Genomic DNA, 22,776 nt, shown 5'->3' with positions numbered 1-22,776 from the left:
GGAAGCCCATTTAGAAATCATGTAATATTGAAGTTCCTATAGTGTTGGTTATAAATTCAACCTTGACATTTCTTAAAAAAAATTTTTTTTTTTTTTTTTGAGACGGAGTCTCGCTCTGTCGCCCAGGCTGGAGTGCAGTGGCGCAATCTCGGCTCACTGCAAGCTCCGCCTCCCGGGTTCACGCCATTCTCCTGCCTCAGCCTCCCGAGTAGCTGGGACTACAGGCGCCCGCCCCTGCGCCCGGCTAATTTTTTCTATTTTTAGTAGAGACGGGGTTTCACCATGGTCTCGATCTCCTGACCTTGTGATCCGCCCACCTCGGCCTCCCAAAGTGCTGGGATTACAGGCGTGAGCCACCACGCCCGGCCGACATTTCTTAAAATTGTACAAAGAAGTGGTAGAGTAGAAGTGGGAGTTCACTGGGGCTTGTAGATTTCGCAGGATGTTTTATTTCCCGGAGAACCAAACCTTAAGCACAGTGCACGCCACACCTGAGGGCGGATTCTCCCAGGCCGGCCCAAGTCAGGGCAGGGCTGGAGAACCAGGGGCTTGTTGCCCAGCGAACCGCCACAACAGAGAGCGGTCTGCGCTCCGGCGGGGCTGACCTGCCAGCGTCCAGCCTCGCGCCCTGGGCCTGTCTGGATCTGGGTCTGGGTCTGGCCCTGCGCTCCGGGTCCGCGGAGGCGACCATGGACCTCGCCGGGCGCGCCCGGGGCCACGGGGCCACGGTAGGGGGGCTGCTGCTCGGGGCGGCTGCTGCCGCCAAGGGTCTCAGGGACGACCTGAGGGGCGCGGACGCCCTGCCTTGGAGGGCCCTGTCCCGGATCCCGAAGCGGAAGGGGCTTGGAGAAGAGGACACGACAGTTGCCGGACACGAGCTCCGTGAGTCCCGGAAACGAGGTCTCAGAAAATCAGGTTGCGGGGCGGGCTGGGTCGAAGGGACTTAAAAAGGTACCCAGTGCAGCGCCTCCGGAAGCTGCGGGAGTGAAACTGGCGCGGCGACTCCGCCCTGGGACCCCGAGTCCCAGCCTCCACCGCTGCACCCCTTGTTGGCTGGTTTTCGGCTTTGGAATCCACTCCCACCATGTACTGTGGGTGGAAGGACAGTATTATTCTTCCGAATTAAGGAGGAGGCTTTTTAAAATAATGATTAAGTCCTTTTGCAAATAAGAGTTTCATGTGCTCTTATCTCCTATATCGTGACTCATGCGCCGATTTATTGTCTGACTTTAAATAAATCACTTATCTTTCTGCACTTAAGTTTTAAAGCATGGAGTGGATCATCTATGCCTTGGGAATAATGTGCAGTATAAACTAAGGCAGCTGTTAAGCAGTTCAAAAGCTGAAAGCGAGTCAAGTCTCTCCCCGGCACCCTCCACTCCCCACCCGCCTCCGACCCCGGCCCCCCCGCAAGCAGGGTCTTGTTGCTCTGTTGCACAGGCTGGAATGTAGTAGTGCAATCACAGACCTCCTCAGGCTCAGGTGATCCTCCCACCTCAGCCTTCCCACTACTCAAGTCTCTCTTTTTTTTTTTTTTTTTTTTTTTTTGAGACGGAGTCTGGCTCTGTCCCCAGGCTGCAGTGCAGTGGCCGGATCTCAGCTCACTGCAAGCTCCGCCTCCCGGGTTTAGGCCATTCTCCTGCCTCAGCCTCCTGAGTAGCTGGGACTACAGGAGCCCGCCACCTCGCCCGGCTAATTTTTTGTATTTTTTAGTAGAGACGGGGTTTCACCGTGTTAGCCAGGATGGTCTCGATCTCCTGACCTCGTGATCCGCCCGTCTCGGCCTCCCAAAGTGCTGGGATTACAGGCTTGAGCCACCGCGTCCGGCCCAGTACTCAAGTCTCTTAACGGGGCACACCATCCAAGCCTACTGGCTAGGACGGCCTTATTTCCTAAATTAGGCTTGGAAGCTGTACACCAGTTCCTCAATATAGTGTTCATTCAGTCATTCCGGAAATATTTTCAAGGGCTTAACTATTTTCTAGGCATGTTCTAGATGTAGGGATGGAGAGAACAAGACAACCCCTATTCTGGTGGAACATTCTGTTGTGGTAGAGGGGTGATAGACAATAAAGTAAGTAAGCAAATAAATGAATAAGATAATTTAAGGTAAGTGCAGTGAAGGCCATGAGACAGTGTGATGTGGTTGGAGTCAGGCTGCCTAGGACAATTCTATCACTTATAAAGCATGAACAAGTGGTATAACTTTTGAAAATCTCAGTTTCTTCATCTGTAAGATGGAGGAATCATGCCTACATCAACAGGTTATTTGTTTTATATAAACCCTGGGGCATTCCAATAGTTGGAGATCAAGCAAAGGAAAAAGAGCAGGTAGAAAAGACTAGAAAGCAACAGTTGGCTTACCAGACCTCTAGAGAAGAACATGTTACAAGGGGTGTGTGTTCCTCTGTGTCACAGTTGCCAAGAGCTCAATGCACTTGACAGGGTATGATGACTGGGTTTTGGCAAGACGGAGTGACCTCAACAAGAGCAGTTTCAGTAGAGGGGTGGGAAAGATGTCTGATTAGCATGGTTTGAGACAAGACTGAGATGAAGAAATGGAGACAGCAATTATAGAATACTTAAGTTTGGGGTAATGGAAAGTGAAAAATGCAGCAGCAGTTGGAAAGGAAGCTGGGGTCAAAGGAGGGTTTTTTACACTTAGGGTATTATGACATCTCCGTATTTTTTGAAGGAAGTGATCCACTGGAGAGAGATTAAGTGATCTAGAGGAAAGAAGACATAATTTCCAAGAGACTGACATATGAAACACTTGAAAAGATAAAAAGGGGATGGGATCCAGAGCCCAGGTGTAGAAGTTGGCCTTTCCTAGGTACAGGGATGCTTCATCCTGTATATACAAATGAAGGTAGGTTGGTAGATTCACCTAGGTGGGAAGATGTGGGAATTCGTGTCCTACTACTTCTGTTTTCACTATGAGGCAACGGTATTGACTGAGAATTAGGTGATGGTAGTGGGAGGAAGTAAATTAGGTAGATTAGTAAATTCAGATATTTGAGGAGAAAGGAAAGGATATGACATATTGAAGAAGGGAAGACTAGGGAAATGTAGAGGCTAGCTAGTCGTGCTGAGATTAGTGGGGAAGAATTTAAGAGACCTGTTAGCATGTGTATCAATCAGGACAAAGTAAGCTTTTCCTGCAGCAATAAATGACTCCTACGTCTGAGTGACTGGACATAAAAACAATCTATTTCTGGCTGGGTGTGGTGGCTCACACCTATAATCCCAGCATTTTGGGAGGTCCAGGTGAGAGGATCACTTGAGGACAGGAGTTGAAGACCAGCCTGGAAAATGTAACAAGACCCCGTCTTTAAAAGAAAAATCTATTTCTTGCTCGTGTAGCATGTCCAAAATAGGTTGGCGAGGGTCTCTCAGGAACCCAGGTGTCAAGGACCATAAAGGGGTTGAGATTTTACCCTACTTATAATCTCACAAGTTAGCTTACTAGGTGATAGAGATGCTGGCAGAAGACACTTTTGGATCAGAGATGATGGATTTCATTACTCACAGCAGTAGCAGTAGCCAGAGTGTTAGCATTTGTGTCAGTTCTCCAAGCCCCAATTCCCACAGGGAGATATAAAGATGCCAAATGACACCTGCACACACAGTGGGTTGTGTTACAGAAAAATCCTGCACTTAGGGAACCCAAATCGTTTGTAATAGTCAGTAAGCATGCCTTACCATTGCTTTCTTCCAAGGCTGCAAGCAAACCTGCCCTTTGCTCCAGAGGAAAAATATCTCTATTTGTCAAGGCTTTTCACTATACAAACATCCTTGAAAAGATAGTAAAGAGCAAAGCCAGTCAATGCTTTTGCTTGTAAGATGTGCAGAAATGTGAGAGACCCGGAGAGAATTATCTCCCAATACCAAGTTGATGGAGGTACCACCATCTTGTGACCCCTTCATTTAAACACATGGCTTCCAGTGTTGCTAAGGCAGGGAAAAGAGACCTAGAGGGTGACACAGGCTTTTCACTGACTCAGCCCCAAAGTGACATGCCATCACTTCTGCTTTCAGTCCATTGGATACACCTCATCTAGCTGTATCCAGGCTGGGATATGGGCTTACACATGTGACCAGGTAGAAGAGAAAAAGCAGATATTGATGAACACTAGCAATGTTTACCACAGCATGGTTGTGTGTTTTTCTCCAGTACCGTTTAGCTGTTCAGGTACAGAAACAAAGCAAGTAGCAGTTGGATTTAATCTCAGAATTAGGATTCTGACCAACTAGTCTAATGGAGGAAAAGAATGGTGAGGGAGGTGTTTGCATAGAAGTGATTTCATAGGTGGACCATATGCTATGGTCTGAATGTGTGAAATACATTTCTGTTTTTTAAAAAATTACTCAGTGTCAGGTAATTTGTTACAGCAGCAAAAACAAACTGGCACCATGGAATCTAAACATGGTAAGGAGGGAAGTAAGGGCACAGAAATGAAGAATATGAGAAAGGGTTAGAACTGTGGACTGGAGGACTTCATACGGTTGCAGAATTTCTGGACTTGGAGAACTAGAGCAGCTGAGCTGAATGGATAAGAAGTTGTGGTCAAAGAATAGGATTCTGGAAGTCAAGATTTCAGAGGTAGTGCAGTTTGAGTGATGATTAATTCAGGAATGTGTCTCTGAAATTTGATGACTGAGGTCAGATCTGCGGAAGATTATTAGAGGGAACTAAGAGGCCAAGGTGTTGGATTAATCATCTGTGAGGAGGTTGAAGTCACCTAGAATGGTGACAAGAGTAGGGGTAGGAAGGAAGAGAAGGATCCAGGTAACAGAAAGAATGAACATGTGAATCTGTATGAGTCTGCTCAGGCTGCCACGACAAAGTACAGCAGGCTGGATGGCTCAAACCACAGATGCTTATTTTCTCACAGCTCTGGAGGCTACTAGTGCAACATCAAGATGTTGGAAAAGTTGGATTCTTCTTAGGCCTCTTTCCTTGGCTTATAGATGGTCACCTTCTCCCTGCCTTCACCTGGTTTTCCGTGTGTGTGTGTGTGTGTGTGTGTGTGTGTGTATGGGTGTCCGTCCTAATCTCTCTTCTTTTAGGGACACCAATCATATCAGATTGGAGCCCATTCATATGACCTCATTTTACCTTCATTACCTCTTTAAAGGCCCTATCTCCAAACATAGTCAACATTCTGAGGTACTTGGGGTTAGGAGTTCAACATATGAATTTTGGAGAGACACAATTCAGCCCATAACAATATTTCCCAAGAAGATACTCCTTGGTTGGTCCTTGATTGGACTTGGCAGTATCCTTAAGGGTCTTTGCTTCGGCAAAAACTTGGGGAACATTGAATGTCATGATAGTATCATTTAAAAACAAGCAAACACTTAGGAAACTATTCAGCAACACACATACAGAAACCTCTCTTACAGGTCCTTTCTGTTTGGAGATGGTCTGTTATTGACTCCTACTTAACCTCAATTCTGGTCTTATCCCTTCGTGTTGGGCTGTCCTCTGAGAGCCCTCTACTCCCCTACATAACAAAAAAACTCAATAAACCCTGGAATCTTCTCTATGACAGTTAATAAAGCTTACCATATGAATGTGTATATGTATGTGAAATATGACATTTATAATAGATGTCAATCTACTTCTCCGTGTTTTTATATCAATGAGAATAAAACATTTTCATCCCCTTTACCTTTGTGTCTGTATGTGTGATAGGCTGCATTTTGAAATTTTCTTCATGCAGGCCTGGCGTCTGTATAGAGTTCTGAAGACAACAGTTTTATCTCTGTAAGCTGTAGGAGCATTTGGACTCCTCCCTGCCTAATCTTGTACAAGGTTTTTTACAAACAATGTCCCCTGGGAAGTCTACCGCCTTCTGACCTTCTAAGCCAGATACCACATTACTGACTTCAGGGTGGTCCTCATGAATAATGTTTTGTTTGGGGCCAGGAACATTTTTAAGGGTGTGAAAACCCTTGCAGCATGAGGAGAAAATTGAATCTTGATACTACTGTTTTATAAGATATTGAAGCAAAGTTTCTGTGTCCTAAATAAAAATAGCGAAATGTGAAAGACTCAAGGCTGTTGTTTCGTTTCAAGGCTGTTGTTACAAGGTTTGCCCTATGAAATATGCTTTCTCTTTGGCCTCCTTAAATTCCCTTAGTTCATGCTTGCCTTGCTTTCTTTCAGTACTGCCAAATGAGAGAAGCTTTCAGAATGCTGCTAAAAGCAATAATTTGGATCTTATGGAGAAGCTGTCTGAAAACAAGGTTAACATTAATGCTGTGAACAATGTGAGTAGAAGTCATAAATATGACAAGTGACTACTCCAGTAATGGCTTGGGTTTACACAGGACATCTGAAATAATAATAAAAGTAAAAATCATGGTGCTAGCTGAGATAAGGGAGCGCTCCTTTGTTGGTAATCCCAGGGTGTTTAAGCTAAAAGGTGGAGTCAAACAGTGGAAGAGGCTCTGTGCGTTTTAATTCCTCTTCCAAGAAGGGCAGTGCACCGAATCTTCATGCATATCTATTCAGAGTCTGTGGGTGGGCAGTAAAGCCAGCTGTTGGGGTTATAGGTAAAGCCAGCTGTCGGGGTTATAGGCCTGGACCTGGTCCTGGATTGTCGCCTGCGGATCAGCTTGGCCTCACACATTCTGGAAATCCAGAACATTTTTTGCTACACAGTCTGGGTTGTTTTCTTGCCAATGATGTCCTGTGTGGTTCTGTTTTTACAAATTTAAAAATCTAAAGAGGCATATGGATTTTCATTGTACTGGTTTTAAAATGTAGTGTGTCTGCCTCCTGGGCAATGAGGCCTTATCTAAAACCTGGCTCTTACTTGTTCTTTAAGTCCCTGGGTTTTAGCAGAGGGAAAGTCCACTGCCATAAATTTGGATTCTCTACTGCTTGCTTTTGTGAGGATTTCCTGATAGTCCTTTGAGGCCAGGTTTATCAAAGTGAAGGTTGGAGGCTGTGTCAATTGCTTAGGACAATTTGTGGAGTGGTTCCAGGTGGGTGTGGCACCCACCTGGGTGGTGGGTAATTGTATTTAATGGTAAATTTAATGGTAAATGATTTGCTATTTAATGGTAAATGAAGCATAAGCTTCAGGGCCCTTGCTTGTACAGGCCCCTTGTAAGGCACTGAGAGGGCTCTGGTAATATATTCCTATGACTATATGATTTTGTAAAATCTGAAAAATTATAAGGCATTTTAACTGCAATTATTTAAGCTTTCTGACTCTGGCTTTAACGAAGACTCCCTAAATAGTCTAAACTCAGGTTTCACAAAACCTATATCTATCGCAGGCAGTAAGGTCCTAGAAACTGAAGCTGCAGAATCTGAAATCATGTACCAGATGCAGTGGAAGATGTTGTGCAATGTGTGTCGGGAGCCTTTGTGCTTTTGTGTGGGGATAAGTGTGGGGATTGATATGTCTATGTGTATAATGTGTGTGTGTGATGTGTTATGAGTGTATATAGTGTTCATGTTCCATAGATATCCTAGAATAGGAAAGCAGCAAAATTTTGTAGCGTAACAATTTTAGGGACAAAAAGAAAAAAAAGGAATCAAGAAAGGAAGGAAAGGCAGAAAGGAAAAAAGATGGAAAGGAAGGAAAAGAAAAGAAGTAAGCAAGTCTCTTTGAAGGGGATATTTGCATAGTTTCAAAAATATTTATGGATAGGTATCTTTGAAGATTATTTTGACCATGAAAGGTTAATTGTGGGAGTAAGTGAAGCAATAATCACTTTTCCAAGTAGCAGGAAATAGATTTTCTAGTATACTGTTTAAACCATTTAACATTTTTCCATATTCAACTTTCTGTTTTGTTTTAAAGTTTTTTTTAATATTAAAGTACTTGGAGAGATAGTACAATCGAATACACTTTAACTTACAGCGTGGCAAGTTATTATAAATTCCTAATGAACTGTGTTATGCTTTCTCATGACATCTGTTTGCTGTTTACAGCAAATCGTTGACATGGTTACTTGGAGAGTTCCTTAAAACCAGTGACGATGGAGCTTTTTAAAATATAAGTAATTTTATTGAATTATCTTGGGTGAAATTTTGGCTTACATCCTTATTCACAAGTAAAGTTAATAGTGGAGCTTATAAGCCCATATTTGACATAGTAGAGCAAAGCTCCAGATTTCAGACAAAGTCATAATAACTCATGGGTTTTTTTGTTTTGTTTTGTTTTGTTTTGAGACGGAGTGTTGCGCTCTTGCCCAGGCTGGAGTGCAGTGGCGCAATCTCAGCTCACTGCAACCTCTACCTCTTGAGTTCAAGCAATTCTCCTGCCTCAGCCTCCTTAGTAGCAGGGATTACAGACGCACGCCACCATGCCTGGCTAATTTTTGTATTTTTAGTAGTTACAGGGTTTCACCATGTTGGCCAGGCTGGTCTCAAACTCCTGACCTCAGGTGATCTACCCACCTCGGCCTCCTAAAGTGCTAGGATTACAGGCATGAGCCACCGTGCCCAGCCATAACTCATGTTTTGTCGAACTTATTTTATCACTGGTTTAGCTATTGTGAAAGTTTTCAGAATCAAAATGGGGTCACCGATATTAAGAAAACCTTGACAAATAGAGCTGGGGAAGGCCATGAAGACAGGGTTCTCATGCTTGTATACTTGATAACAAAAACTATCACAAAAGACTGCAAAACCCACAACCTCACACAAAGGCCATCACAACCTTACACAGAAAATACTTCTGCAAGGACATCTGCCCAGAAACTGCCTGTCTAATCTAAGACTGGTGTCAGCTTGTTGTTGAACTTTGCAGCAAAGGATAATTATTTCAAAACAGTTATGTAATCCTCCTCATTTGTTTTCCTTTAAAAACCTTTGTCTTCTTTTACTTCCCTAAATACACACATAGTTTACTATGACATGCATATTCCCGTTGCAATGCTTTATTCCGAAATAAATATCTTTTCTTTTGAAAGTCTCTCTTATTATTTAGGTTGACACTACCAAGAAAATCAAATATTTAAACAGTTCTCATTTTTTTCTTATTTATGTGTAACAAAGAATAGTAAAGCCATGCCCAGACATCTTCTTTGGAAGCAAAAACAGTGTCTAGAATATGGGAATTATGACTCATATCACTTCCAAGCAAAACTTTCATTGTCTGAAATGTATTAGACTCTCTCTGGGTATCCCAGGAGCACCACATGGACTGTCCTTTGGAGCAAGATGGTCATAGCTTTTCCTCTGCCTTTCTGTCTTTCCTTCCTCTTTTCTTTGCTCTTTTATCCCTTCCTCCCTTCCTTCTTCCTTTCAGAAGGAATTTATTTGCTTCAGTAAAGTTTACAGTCCAAAAACTTAGAGAAGAATGAACATGAGTGGATTGAATACCTAGGAAAATTTCCGCTATGCATTATTAGGATATTCTAAGCAGAAAAATTTACCGTTATTAATGATTATATAAGGGGGAAATCCAACTTTTACTTTCTAAACAAAACCCATTATGTTGCCACAACATAATGCTACAATACAATATAAGTTGAAACAAGAATTTCAGCTCGAGGCGTGTCCTTCAGTGGATTGCCAAATTCTCTGCTGTTATCTCATAATGAAGGCAGAATTCGGCTGGACACAATTCTCACAACTTTCAAAGGTAAAGGCAAAGAGTGGAGCCAAACAATCAAAATAGAAACACCTAATAGAAAAGTATGGCCATTCAAGAAACAGGAAACCTAAAAGCACTAAATAATGATCAGTGACTAAAAACATAAATTATGCTTCCTCAGATGAACCGCACAGCCCTGCATTTTGCAGTGGGGAGAAATCATTTATCTGCAGTGGATTTCTTGCTTAAACACAAGGCCAGGGTGGATGTTGCTGATAAGGTAAGCTCATCTTGAGTAGAACAAATTGGAGCATAACCAATGTACAGGGAGAATCTGATCACTCCAGACATCTTTTCTTCACATACATGCAAAATATTTTAATTGGCAGTGTTTGTTCTGGAAACGTCTCTTCAGAGAATATACATATATGTGCTCTTTGTATTTGGGGACTAAATTGTTTCCCTTTTACCTATGGGACCTGGGTTTTTGCTTATTTTCTCATATTGACTTTATGACCAATAGCATGCATTTGTAAAAGCAAGATCATTGTCCAGAGTAGAATCTGGGATGTGGAAGACAGAAGCTAACTGGCCCCAGAGACATTAAATATTGACTTTGCTCTATGAACTCTGATACTAAATAGGCTTATTAAACAGCTCAGGGGTGAGCTCAGGAGCACACACACAACTTTATGCCATCCCTTTCTCAGGCTCCATCTTCTCCATGATCAACTCCCCTACATTTTCCAGCTCCCCACCCTCTTTTCCTGGTCCTCTGACTGGAAAGCCAAGGCTGTGGTCTCCCGGCCCTGCTGTGTACTTTCCACAAATAGGTCTGCCTCCAGGACCAAGTGGGGGAGGGTAACAAGAGAACATTTGGATTCTTCCTCCACCGTGCTTTATGACCACAGTTCCTCTGGCCAGAGAGAAAGATTCCCCTATGTCGGACTTTAAGGTGCTTGCCCAGCCACTGCTGCTACCCTTACCACTGTCAAGTTGTAGCTTTGGGAGTGGGGCTTGGCTTGCGGGGAGGGTGCAGGGCCTGTAGAGAAAAATGAAGCAGAGAATTTCCCCTGCCTTCTCTGTTCTATAGGGGCTCCCTTCTCCTCCTTACACCAGAATGAGAGAGCTTCTGTTGGAAATCTTTCTGACTGTGCCCAGGGCACAGTTCCATGATTTGCACTGCCTCAAGTCCAAGTTGGAAGGTATGGGAGGAAAAGAAAAATCTGGAAAGTCACAGCAGGATTGTCCTTACTTTGAGTTCTGATTTTTTTTCCCCGAATCCACCTGATACCATTTACAGAGTCCTCAGCTGTTCCATGCATTCTTTGTTTTTACTTTTTAATTTAAAATGTGTGTGGGTATATAGTAGGTGTACGTTCCATGCATTCTTTCCAGAGATTTTATTTGTTTTGGTGGGAGAGACAGAGTGGACTGTGCTTACTTCGTTTTAACCAGAACCATAACCCCAAATCTTTACTATAGCAAAGTAGAGGGAATCATACAGCGAACATCTATGTATCCATTGCCAGATTAGATTGCATCTTTTCTTTTAAACAGCATATCTGAGGATTGCCATGTTTCTAATATATTAAATATAGATCTGGTTTGTGTCAGAGTGCAAATCAATTATGTAGGGAAAAGAAAGAAAGATCAGACTGTTACTGTGTCTACATAGAAAGAAGTAGACATAAGAGACTCCATTTTGTTCTGTATTTGAGATGCTGTTCATCTGTGACCCTACCCCCAACCTTGTCCTTGCAAGAGTCATGTGCTGTGGTGACTCAAGGTTTAATGGATTTTGGGCTGTGCAGGGTGTGCTTTGTTAAACAAGTGCCTGAAGGCAGCTTGCTGGTTCAAAGTCATCACCATTCTCTTAATCTCAAGTACCCAGGGACACGTACACTGCCAAAGGTCACAAGTACCTCTGCCTAGGAAAACTAGGGATTGTCCAAGGTTTCTCCCCATGTGATGGTCTGAAATATGGCCTCGTGGGAAGGGAAAGACCTGATCGTCCCCCAGCCTGACACCCGTGGGGGGTCTGTGCTGAGGAGGACTAGTACTAGAGGAAAGAAGGCCTCTTGGCGGTTGTTGGCAGTTGAGAGAGAGAAAAGCATCTGTCTCCTGCCCGTCCCTGGGCAATGGAACATCTCGGTGTAAAACCCGATTGTATGCTCTGTTTCCTGAGAAAGGAGAAAACTGCCTTAGGGCGAAAGGCGGGACTTGCTAGCGCAATGCTGCTCTTTATGCACTAAAAAGGTTTATGGAGATGTTTACATATGCATATCAAGGCACAGCACTTTTCCTTAAACTTATTCATGTCACAGAGATCTTTATTCATATGTCTTACTGCTGACTTTCTCCCTACAATAATCCTATTATCCTGTCACCTCCTTTTCTTTAAGATGGTAAAGATAATTATCAATAAATACTAAGGGAACTCAGAGACCAGTGCCAGCGTGGGTCCTCGGTATGCTGAGCTCCGGTCCTCTGGGCCCACTTTTTCTTTCTCTATACTTCGTCTCTGTGTCTCATTTCTTTTCTCAAGTCTCTCATTCCATCATTTCTTTTCTCAAGTCTCTCGTTCCACCTAACAAGAAACGCCCACAGGTGTGGAGGGGTAGGCCACCCCTTCAAATTATTCCTGAAATGATGGAGAGATATTTCACCAACTTGTTCTCCTTGAGGTTTTTCTAAACATATGTTTGCATTACCTTGTCTCTGAAGCATGACTGTTTCTCTTAACTTTGCTTGAAGATTGAAATAATGTCAGGTGGGAAATAGAGTAATTCCTGATGTGTCTCTTTTTCCTGCTTTGAAGGTTTCACTAAGTTAAATATGTTTATAACTGATTAAATCATCTACAGTGGCATTACTCCATAACTAGTCAAATGTTTTTCATAATTCAAGCAAGGTCACTTTTGACCCAATCTGGCAGCTTCTTTATCTGAATGATGAGCCTTGAGTTTGACCTCTTCTAAGTTCTAACACCATTTGCAAAGAGCTAACAGTTGATCCCCTTCACCCTCAATATTTGTTCAGTGGCTGTTGTGCATATGTCTCAGTGTCAACTACTGAGGATTCAACTAGACAGAAGTCCTTGCTATTTAAAGTGTGGTGTCAGGACTTGAAGCATGTACATCACCTGCAAGCTTGTTAGAAATGCAAGATCTTAGGCCCCACCCCAGGCCTGAATCAGAATCCGCATTAAAAAAAAATTCCCAGGTGATTGTTTTCGGGAAGCACTGGTATGAGATAGAGTCATGGCTTTGCAGGGCCTACAATCTCTCTGGGGAGCAAGGACAGAGACTGTACTAGCTGAGTGCCATTCAAGGCACTGCATGCTAGGGACCAAAGTGAGCAGCACCCCCAAGTCCTGGGAATAGGCAGACTGGATAAATGGAGGGCCTTACTCCAGACAGGAGTAAAGAATCCCAGGTGGGTGCAAGTGGTGCTCAGAGGATAAAAACATCTGCTCACAGAGCTTCTTATCTCTGGGAAGCTCCTAACATAGAATTGTTCCCCAAAGGAAATTATTGACCTCACCTATGACGAGACTGGCAATGAGGACAGGTTGTCAGTGACTGTTGGGCAATGTACACTTCACAGAGCTTCATGAGTCACCTGTGAGTGTGATTTGTGACACATGGTCTTAAGTAGTCTCAGGCATGCCAGTTTCACACCAGAAGAATTTGTTTTATGGAGGTTCTTCTCAGGGAGTTTACATCTGTGAGCCGTGATTCATTACCTCTGAGGAACAATGGCTCCATTCTGAATTTGTGGTTTTAGAGACTTAGGTTGTTTGCAGCTTGAATTCCCAGCTTTTAGATTTTATGATTGGAGCTTGGAATTTTAAAATATAGGCTGCTTTGAAATTAGGAATTACCTCTTAGGGAAAAAATAGATCTCCTATCAAAGAGTGATTTGTCACCTGTCTCAAATATTTCTGGCTTTTTTTTTTTTTTTTTTTTTTTTTTTGAGAGGGAGTTTCATTCCTGTTGCTCAGGCTAGAGTGCGATGGTGCAATCTTGGCTTACCGCAACCTCCACCTCCCAGGTTCAAGCGATCCTCCCGAGTAGCTGGGATTACAGGCATGCACCACCATGCCTAGCTAATTTTGTATTTTTAGTAGAGATGGGGTTTCTCCATGTTGGTCAGGCTGGTCTCGATCTCCTGACCGCAGGTCATCTGACTGCCTCGGCCTCCCAAAGTGCTGGGATTACAGGCATGAGCCACCGCACCTGGCCTTCTGGTCTCTTTTATATTTGAAAGCAGATTTAGTATTACTAAACATAGAGCATTGACTTGTAGGGAAGTCCAAATTAAGAGGTGGAATTGTGTTTAGGGAACATGCTTTAAAGAACCTCAAGTAGTCAGTCATTGTACATCATTTCTTTTTGGGACAAGGAGTCCAGAAATGAAGAGTCTTCTTCATGCTGGAATTGTAAACCTACAAATGGACTAACTCACCCTCTAGAGTGACAGCTGAAATATAAATTTGATAGGATATGCACATTAAGAGCAGGGTTTCTCAACAGTGGTGCTTTTGACATTTGGGGCCAGATAGTTCTTTGTGGTTGGGGCTGCCCTGTGTATTGCAGGATGTTTAGCAGCATCCCTGGCCTCTATCTACTAGGTGCCAATATTAACCTCCCCCCACCCACAGCATGACAGTAAAAAATGTCTCCATACATTTTTCCAAATGTTTCCTGGGGGCAAGATCACCCCCAGTTGAGAATCACCAGTTTAGAGTTATGCCTCAATAATTTGGGACTTGCTGTTTTACTCTCCCAATGTGAATTCTACTGAGAATAAGAGAATACATTAATGCAACTTGGGGGCAGCCAAAATAAATGCCAAAAGGCTTATGCACTTCACAAGTAGAAGTGTGCTGCAGGCCCTCATTCCTTATGCATTTACTCATACTGTGTACATCTGACAAACAGTTTCCAGATCACAAACACAACTGATTAGAAGAGGGAAATAAAATGTAGTGTGAGAGCTTACTTTGGGCAGGCACTTGTACTGAGGAAATGGATTACTTTTTCGTGGGGCTAGAGGAAACAGAAAAGCACACTTGAGTTTGCAGATAAGGAAGCTGAAGCTGACAGTTAGAATTAAGTTCACCAAGATCCCCATACTTGAAAGTGATAGAAAGTGACCAGAATTTGAGATTAGTTCTGCTTGATCCTGAAGATCAGGCTCATAGTGTCTGCCCTATGCTGCTTCTCTAACTTAGGGCCTGGCGTGCAGATGCATGTTTTTGCTTATGTCCCTCGAATCCCACCTCCCTAAAATAGCCAATGTTAACTGCTGGCTACGCTTCCTTCCACACTTTTCTCCCTGCTTATTTGGTAGACAAGTCAGCATACAACTGCCCACAGCATCCCTACGGGTCAGTAAATCCTGGTCTCTTTCAGTCTGACAACTTTGTGCACATGTGTTTGCACACAGACAAATCGAAATAATTTTGTATAAATAAAATATTTTAAGTAGCATCTATATAAATGAGATGCTTTTTATAACTTGTGTTTCTTTTACCTGTGTGTTCCCTCTCCTCCTCTGGTAACTATACTTAACAATCTGAGATATATATGTTTATTTCTGTACTTTTCTCCTGCTCACATAGACATATCTATATTAATCAATCTACCTACCTACCCACCAACGCACCTATAGATGGATATAGATATGTACATATACATGTATGGGGTTTTCTTAATCACTCCTTTTTAACAAATGGGATTATATCATATTTATTCTCAATCTTATTTTCCATATTTAGCAAAACTCATGGAAATCTTTCCAAGTCAATTGTTGTAGCACTAATTCATTATTTTTAATGCTTGCATTATATAGTCTGACTATTCCATAACTTATTCAGCATTCCCATGTTGATAGGCCTTTACCTTGTACCCAGTTTTTAGTATTGCACTTAATATCCTTATATATATAGCATTAGGTAATGACATTTTTATTTTTATGGGATAGATTCCCAGGAGTGGGATTGCTGGTTGTATTTTCAATTCTAATAGATATTGCCAGATACTTAAACAATAATCATTTCCATTTCCTTTCTTTGTCCATTTTTCTGAGTTTGTCTTTTTCTTCTCCATAGGTAAGTGTGTTTCATGGATTACAGAATTACCATTTATCTTTATTAAAGATACATCTTAAAAAATCTGTCATTTTTAATTGACTTTGTTTATTATCTGTCTGTTCTCACTCTGAATTAAGAGACTGTACATTATAGTCTGGATTTTATTCTAATATGTTTATTGTTTGTGTGCTATTTTGTGAGTGTGGTATGATACAGCTTTTCATTTTATTTTCTTCCAGATGGAGAACCACTTGTGCCTGCACCACTTATTAAGTATACACTTTTTTCCCCATAGAACCGAAATGTCACTTTTGCTGCGTATTAAATTCTCTATTTCTTAGTTTTCAACAATCTAGTATTAATTTGGCCTTTGTTGATGAGGCAGTATATGCTGTGGCTCATCAGAGTGATAGATTCTCTTTTTCTGTCTTCTTGGGGAAGCATGGCTTGACAGTAATTCACCTTGCAGCCTGGTCTGGGAGCCTTGAGGTCATGCTCATGCTGGTTAAAGCTGGAGCAGATCAGAGAGCCAAGAATCAGGTAGGTATGTGGGTCACATCTGGACAAAAGCTCTTACCTCACCATTGCAGGAGAGAGGAAGTTCTGAGGTCACTGTGTATCTCCCCCACCCCTGGCTCTCTTCAGGATGGAATGAATGCCCTCCACTTTGCTGCTCAGAGCAATCATGTACGCATCGTGGAATATCTTATTCAAGATCTGCACCTCAAGGACCTGAACCAGCCTGATGAGGTGTGTTTACTTTGGTTGTATAGGTCTTGCATCCACCCCTATCAAATTTCACTTTCTCCTGCCTCTAGTACAGCTGTGAAAGCAGCCAGCACAGACAGACCCTGCCTTATAGCCAGCTCCTCCATCACGTTGGCAGACCACAGAACCAAAGAGGAGTGTTGGTATTAGTGGCGATCCTGGCCCCTGCTTGTAGGGAGAACAGGAAGTGTTGAGGAAGCAGCCAGATTCCTTCTTCCCATTCTACTCCCTCATCCTGGCCGGAGTGTGGACAGTATCCTATCCCCTTTAGTAATCAAAATGTGTATCTAAATTTTATTTTATTATGCTTGGCCTTTTGGTAATATATTTGACCCAAAGCTATGCAGTAATGAGCCATGAAATACAATGCAGTTTTATTGCATTTGTCAGTATTTCTTTTCTCTAAATAAGGGGATACATAACAATACTAGCTACTACTTAACAAGTATCTGTTAATGTAGGTACAGAGGAAAGCTATTTACATACATTATTTCAGTAAGAGGTCTTGGACCTGACACCTACCGATGCTCAACAAATCATTGCTGAATGAATGAATGATCTCACTAACCCCTACAATAATCCTATAAAGTAGAAAATATTTTGCTCATTTGTAGAGGAGAGGAAGTTGAGGCTCAGAGAGGCCAAACACCTGATCAAAAGTCTCACAACTAAAAAGTGACAGAGCCAGGACTTGACGCCAGGTCTGGCTGAATCCAGCCTTCATGCTGTGCCGTCTCCCTCCTCAGACTAACAGTGGGTATTGTTCATGTCAGGGACTGTCCTTCCCCTGGAATATTTCCCTCTAGGCATTTTTTTTTTTCTTCATAGAGGAGTAGCCTTTGTGCAATTGGCATTTTGATTTCTCAGCAGTAGAATATACTTCATGAATGGGACTTCCTTTTCTCTGTGCCATGAGAATACTATACTATAAAAGTTTCTTTAGAAGCTGGTCAGTGATAGTCACTTCATTTCACCTCTTTTTAAAATTTTTTACATTTTTTTTCTGACCGTAATCTCAAAAACAACAATATTAACAATAAGAAGTATTTCTTCAGATTAGGTCTGTATACTTCTTTGACTTCCTCTACATATGATTAAACAACTATACATTTACAGCTTAGAGGAAGATAGACTTGGGCTTTGGTCTGGTCAGTACCACCATGCACTAGCTGTGTGGTTTTAAGCAAGCTCTTCAATTTCCGAAACCCTCAGTTTCTCCATCTATACAATGGAAACAATAAAATCTACTTTATGGTAACAACAGGGTGACAGGAGAAGTCTTGTCCCACATATAATTTTTTTAAAATCAGCAAACCTCCATTCTTTGGTATATAATGATTGACATTTCCTCAATCTTATGTAAAAGTACCTATGCAAATGAACTTCATGATGAGCCATTCCATAACCCCTTTTCACTTATGCCATTCCTATGTAGGAATGTTGGAATAGCTGAGATGCTTAAATGAGCTAATGACTATAAAGCACTTAGCAACGAGCCAGGCACATTGTAAGTGCTCACTGTTGTAACAATTGTTATAGGATAAAATATCCTATCTGATTTTCTGAAAGTGACAATCATAGTCAAATGCCATTTAGTATCAAGGTGAGGAAGCTGGATCTTTCTAATTTTATCCATGCCAAGTAGAGACGTGGCCAATTAATGAATTCCATTCAGTTCAGTTCAGCAGATATTCGTTGACGGCCTGTTATGCATGAGACACACAGTTATTTTCCCCTTCAATGTGCTCTGATTGCTTCCATGAGAGAGAGTAGTGTATGGGAAGGACGGGAAGGATCAGGCAGGCTGATGGGATTCAGAAACCAAAGCACGTTTGCAGGGAGCCTTCCCCATTTCTTGAGTTTCTGCTGGCCAGCAGCCTTCCTCTCCGTAACTCTTTTCACCTGATTCTGGACATGTCCTCTCCTCTCACCTTCTTCCTCCTCTGTCTGTTGGGAAAAAGGGTTCAGGAGCACTGGCAGCAAACTGCAGAGTGACATGTCCAGCTGCGAGATCTTAAATTGAGTTCAGAGACATACAAGGAATGAGCAAATAATGAGTCCACTGGGTCATCTAGGGAAAGAAGACTCTGAGTCTGAGCCCAACTTTAGTCCCTTCAGAAAACTAAATTGATGAATAGAAAAGAAAAAAAAAATCTACTTTTTTTCCTAAGATCTGTGAGTGGGTCACACCTGTTGGCAAACATCAATTGGAATGGTAGTTGCCAGGAACTAGGAGGAAGGGAAAGTGGGGAATTATTGTTTAATGAGGACACAATTCCAGTTTTGCAAGATGAAAAAGGTTATGGAGATGGATGGTAGTGATGGCTATCCTTATGAGTATCCTTAATACCACTGAACTATACACTTAATAATGGTTAAGATGATAAATTTAGTTATGAGTACTTTACCATATTAAAAAATTATGGGGGGAAATTCCAGTTGCAGCTGTGATCAGAAGCTCAGGTTCTATCAATTTACTGTTGGGTTTCCCATTTGCATCTGCTTAAAGGTATTGTGGAGTTTGTGAAATACATTTGATATTTAAGACGTCTTCACCTTCACAGTGTTACTCTCTTGCCTAGTTTCTTATCAACAGAAAGTGATTGAGAGCCTGTGTACCTGCCAGGGTTGGTAAAATCCATCTCTCTGGCCTGGAGGGAACTCCAAAAGCTAACAAGGAAAGCTTTCCTGGAAGGAGGCCCTTAACACAAAATGGATTTAACTAGGCCAGGGGGAGTTTGGGTGGGGAGAGATGGAGGATGCTGGGAAAACTTTTGAGATTTCCCCCAGCTCCACAGCCATAAAAATCACTGAGGCCTTTCCAGGGGAGAGAGATTAGCGCAGCAAGGAGTTAGGAATAAAGTATAGACATTTTGAATCTACATATAAATGTCCATCTGGTGATCAAAAATAAATACTCAGACTGACATGTTTGGGGAGGGAGAGAAATAGGAAGGCCTCACACGCCATTCATGTATTTGTTCAATATTTACAAGAATTTGGGGGTACAATGTTGCTTTGGTTTCAACTACGAATATGGTAGACTTCCATTGGTTTAAAGTCTCTGGAAGTCAAAATGCATAGAAGCTTCTTTTTCTGGGAGGGAAGGGGATAGTGAGTAGAAGGGGACTTGAGAAGACACCTGTTTTCTTATACAGACCCAAGGCAACATTTAACAATTTTAGATTTAATCAAATCTCTTGTTTCCTGTCTGTGAGGGGAGAACTAACCCACTGTCTCCCACCCCACCAGTGCCACTTTTTCATATTTAACATGCTGCTTTTTCTTTTTTTTAACCTCATGACACATATTTTTTACCTGTGAAATTTCTAGTTATTCAGGGTTTTCCCCTTCCTCAAGTGCCTGACCCTGGGGTGATGGGAAATGCTGTGGGAGGGAGCATGCACTGGAGGCCCACCCAGCGCCTCTCCTCAGAGGCTCCTGAGAGCGACACATCTCGGGGATCCCTGTGGTAAAGGAAGGTCAGGTTGGTCTTTGGATACCCACTTAATGGCTATTTATGAAATTTTTGCTGAATTTCATAACATCAAATTTGATGATTTCATCTTCTCAGTAAACTTAAAAATAATTTATAATAAACAATTCCAATCCCTCAGACTTACATGCCAAAAAAAAAAAAAATTAAATGCATTGACTTAAAACATATCAGGTTAGCCATGCACAGTGGCTCACACCTGTAATTCCAGTACTTTGGGAGGCAGAGGTGGGAGGATCTCTTGAGTTCAGGAGTTTGAGAACTAGCCCGGGAAGAATGGTGAATAACTGCCTCTACAAAAAAATACAAAACATTAGCCGGCATGTGGTGGTGCGCACCTGTGGTCCCAGCTACTCGGGAGGCTGAGGTGGGAGGATCACTGGATTCCAGGAGATGGCAGCTGCAGTGAGCTGAGATCATGCCACTGCATTCCAGCCTGGGTGACAGAGTAAGACCCTGTTATAATCAGGTTAAATAGATATTGAGTTAATAGAGGAAAGAAGGAACAGGAATCCTGGACCCTCCTTATTTTAGTACTTAAACGGACAGGATCCTGAGCCAGGGAGTCTTTGTGATTGGCCCAAGGCCTGGAGCCCAGGGCTCTGACACCAAGCTCCACCATCCTTCTGGCTGGAAAAGCTTCCTGCCTTCCAAGTAAGGGAGGGCCTATGAGACTGCCCTGGATAGAGGCCTACTTGAATGTGATGAAAAAGGATTGGGAAGTTAAAAAGAAAAAAAAAGGACATAATAAGAAACTATTTTTTAAAAACCACATATATCTTTGAAATTCCTGTTATTTTGTCTAATAATATGTACTCAATGAGAGAAAATATTTATATCTCACTATGCTATAATCTCACCTTTCTTTATGCTACCTTTTCATATATTTATTATAGGTTACTTTAAGTGTCTTTACTTTGTGTAATTTTGCTTTTACATCTTTTTCCTGGATGATAACTGTTTTAAAGGGCTTCCAAAGTTCAAACTAATAGTGTTTCCAAAGGAAAGGAAAGATCTTTCATCTGTGGTAACTGTAGTCTTTTCTCAGAACCTCCCATCTCTTAGCAGGTGAAGCTTTCTTTCACTTTGTTATCTACGCAGTAATGCAAAACTTTGTAGCAACCACGGGTAAAAGAAAAGCACCATTTTAAAATTGAACAGATTAGTATTGTTACCAAACTGATAAATATGTATTAGTTAGAATTCTTTCTGTTGCAAAGACAAAAATCCATCTTGATTGAGATTAAGCAAAGAAGGTAATTTATTAACTTGTAACTAAAGAGTATGAGGGTGTATCTTTCCAGCTTCAGGCATGGCTGGACCCAGCTCTTTTTCTTTGTCCATTTCTTAGCTGTCTGCATGTTGGCATTATTCATAGGTATACTTTTCATATAGTAGGAAAGATAGCTGTTAGCAGCCTCAGGTTTAATATCCTTATAGATTTCAATCCATAAGAAATAGAAATAATAATCTGTCATTAAATGTTTATGTATAAATCTCAGGAACAACTGGCCCTACCTGAATCATATGCCCAATCTCGAACCAATCACTGTGACGGCAGGTTATGTAATCACTTCATGTGGCAGAAGGCAGGCAGATAAGGCTTGGAAATGGACAGCACTAAATGGGCTAAATGACAGGGTGTGTGTGTGTATGTGTGGTTGTTCTGCAAAGTAAAACAAAGTTACTAGAAGAAAGGTAAATATAAAGGCAAAAGCAACAAATGCCACACTAGGGCACAACACCTTCATGTATTATTTGTGGTCTCTGTGCATAAAGAGCTAACAAAAGCCCTTTCCTTCTGCATGAGCCGGGGGTCATTCTCCAATGTAAAAGATAACAGGCAAGAATCAGGTAACAAGTTCTCTTTTCTCCTGTTCCAGTGCATTAGCAACCTTTAAAGGCCTTCTTCCACCACTTCTCACTACCTACCTTTCCAGCCACAAACACACTTAAATGCTGAGTTATATAACCCCATATATCACCAGCACTCGGTTACTACATTACATTATAATTACTTGCTTATGTGTCCATCTCTCCTTTTGGACTCTGAACTTGAGGATGGGCAATATATTTCTCACCCTGGTCACTCTATTGCTTAGCACATTATCTGGCATATTCATAGGCATTCAATAATTGTTGAAGAAATTAATGAATTATTTATGAGGATATGTGATCAGATGTTTTCATCTAGTATATAATCACTGTCTCTTGTTCCCTCTTTTGTGATTTGTTTACATGAACCTTTACCTGTAGTCACTATTTGCACATATTTGTATATCAAACACAATAATTTTTGGTCTGTCGTTTCCAAAGAGTTGCTCATGACTCAAGATTAAATTTTACTCTTCAATTAGTGCAGAAAACTGGGGTTCTAAGCAATCTCTGTTTCTTAACTTTGCCATTTCTAGGGATCTCCTGAGAATGAAATCACTGAACCCTTTAAAGGGTTGGAGATGTAGATCTCATTGGTGACATATGTGGCCCAACAATGATGAATTAGGTGAAGTTTTTGGTGCAAATTTGTTTCTCCAGCTTCCATACATGCATAAATACAGACCTCTGTAGGACTGATCTTTATAGATTTGTTTTTGTTTTTGCTTTTTACCGTTTGTTATTTCAGCATTATTTCTTCCTTTTTTCTCCAGTTACTGGGAGCTCCTATGTTGTTATCTCAGGTTAACAGTGGCCACGATCTTTTCATTACCCTATTTTATCGAGTGTTAGATGAGGCTTGTATCTATTTTTTAACATTAAGACACCTTGCTAAGCTTTCAGTTAGTAACACACTAAGCCAATTTGTGAGTGTTTTCTCTTTAATTGAAGAAAATACTTCTGCTATCATATTG

The 22,776-nt window shown here is 41.7% G+C and overlaps 1 protein-coding gene across 5 annotated transcripts in view; it reads left to right on the top strand.

The window, feature by feature from the left end:
• Positions 1-103: 103 nt before the first annotated feature.
• The window catches only part of LOC105475130 (ankyrin repeat and death domain containing 1B), a 54,076-nt gene continuing 31,403 nt past the window's right edge, over positions 104-22,776 (top strand). For 2 of the 5 annotated variants that reach the window (XM_071098811.1, XM_071098810.1), the window contains exons 1-5: positions 107-882; positions 6,173-6,276; positions 9,745-9,843; positions 16,105-16,203; positions 16,309-16,413. In XM_071098811.1, coding sequence (XP_070954912.1) covers positions 690-882; positions 6,173-6,276; positions 9,745-9,843; positions 16,105-16,203; positions 16,309-16,413 — 600 coding nt within the window. In that variant the 5' untranslated portion in view covers positions 107-689. Of the gene's footprint in view, positions 883-6,172; positions 6,277-9,744; positions 9,844-16,104; positions 16,204-16,308; positions 16,414-22,776 lie in introns of all 5 variants that reach the window. The other 3 variants (XM_071098809.1, XM_011730148.3, XM_011730150.3) reach the window with 3 other exon arrangements.

This window comes from Macaca nemestrina, chromosome 6 (assembly GCF_043159975.1).
Source record: "Macaca nemestrina isolate mMacNem1 chromosome 6, mMacNem.hap1, whole genome shotgun sequence".
Classification (NCBI taxonomy): Eukaryota; Metazoa; Chordata; class Mammalia; order Primates; family Cercopithecidae; genus Macaca; species Macaca nemestrina.
Note: the sequence above shows the minus strand (reverse complement) of the source record. Positions and strands in the feature narration are given on the sequence as shown.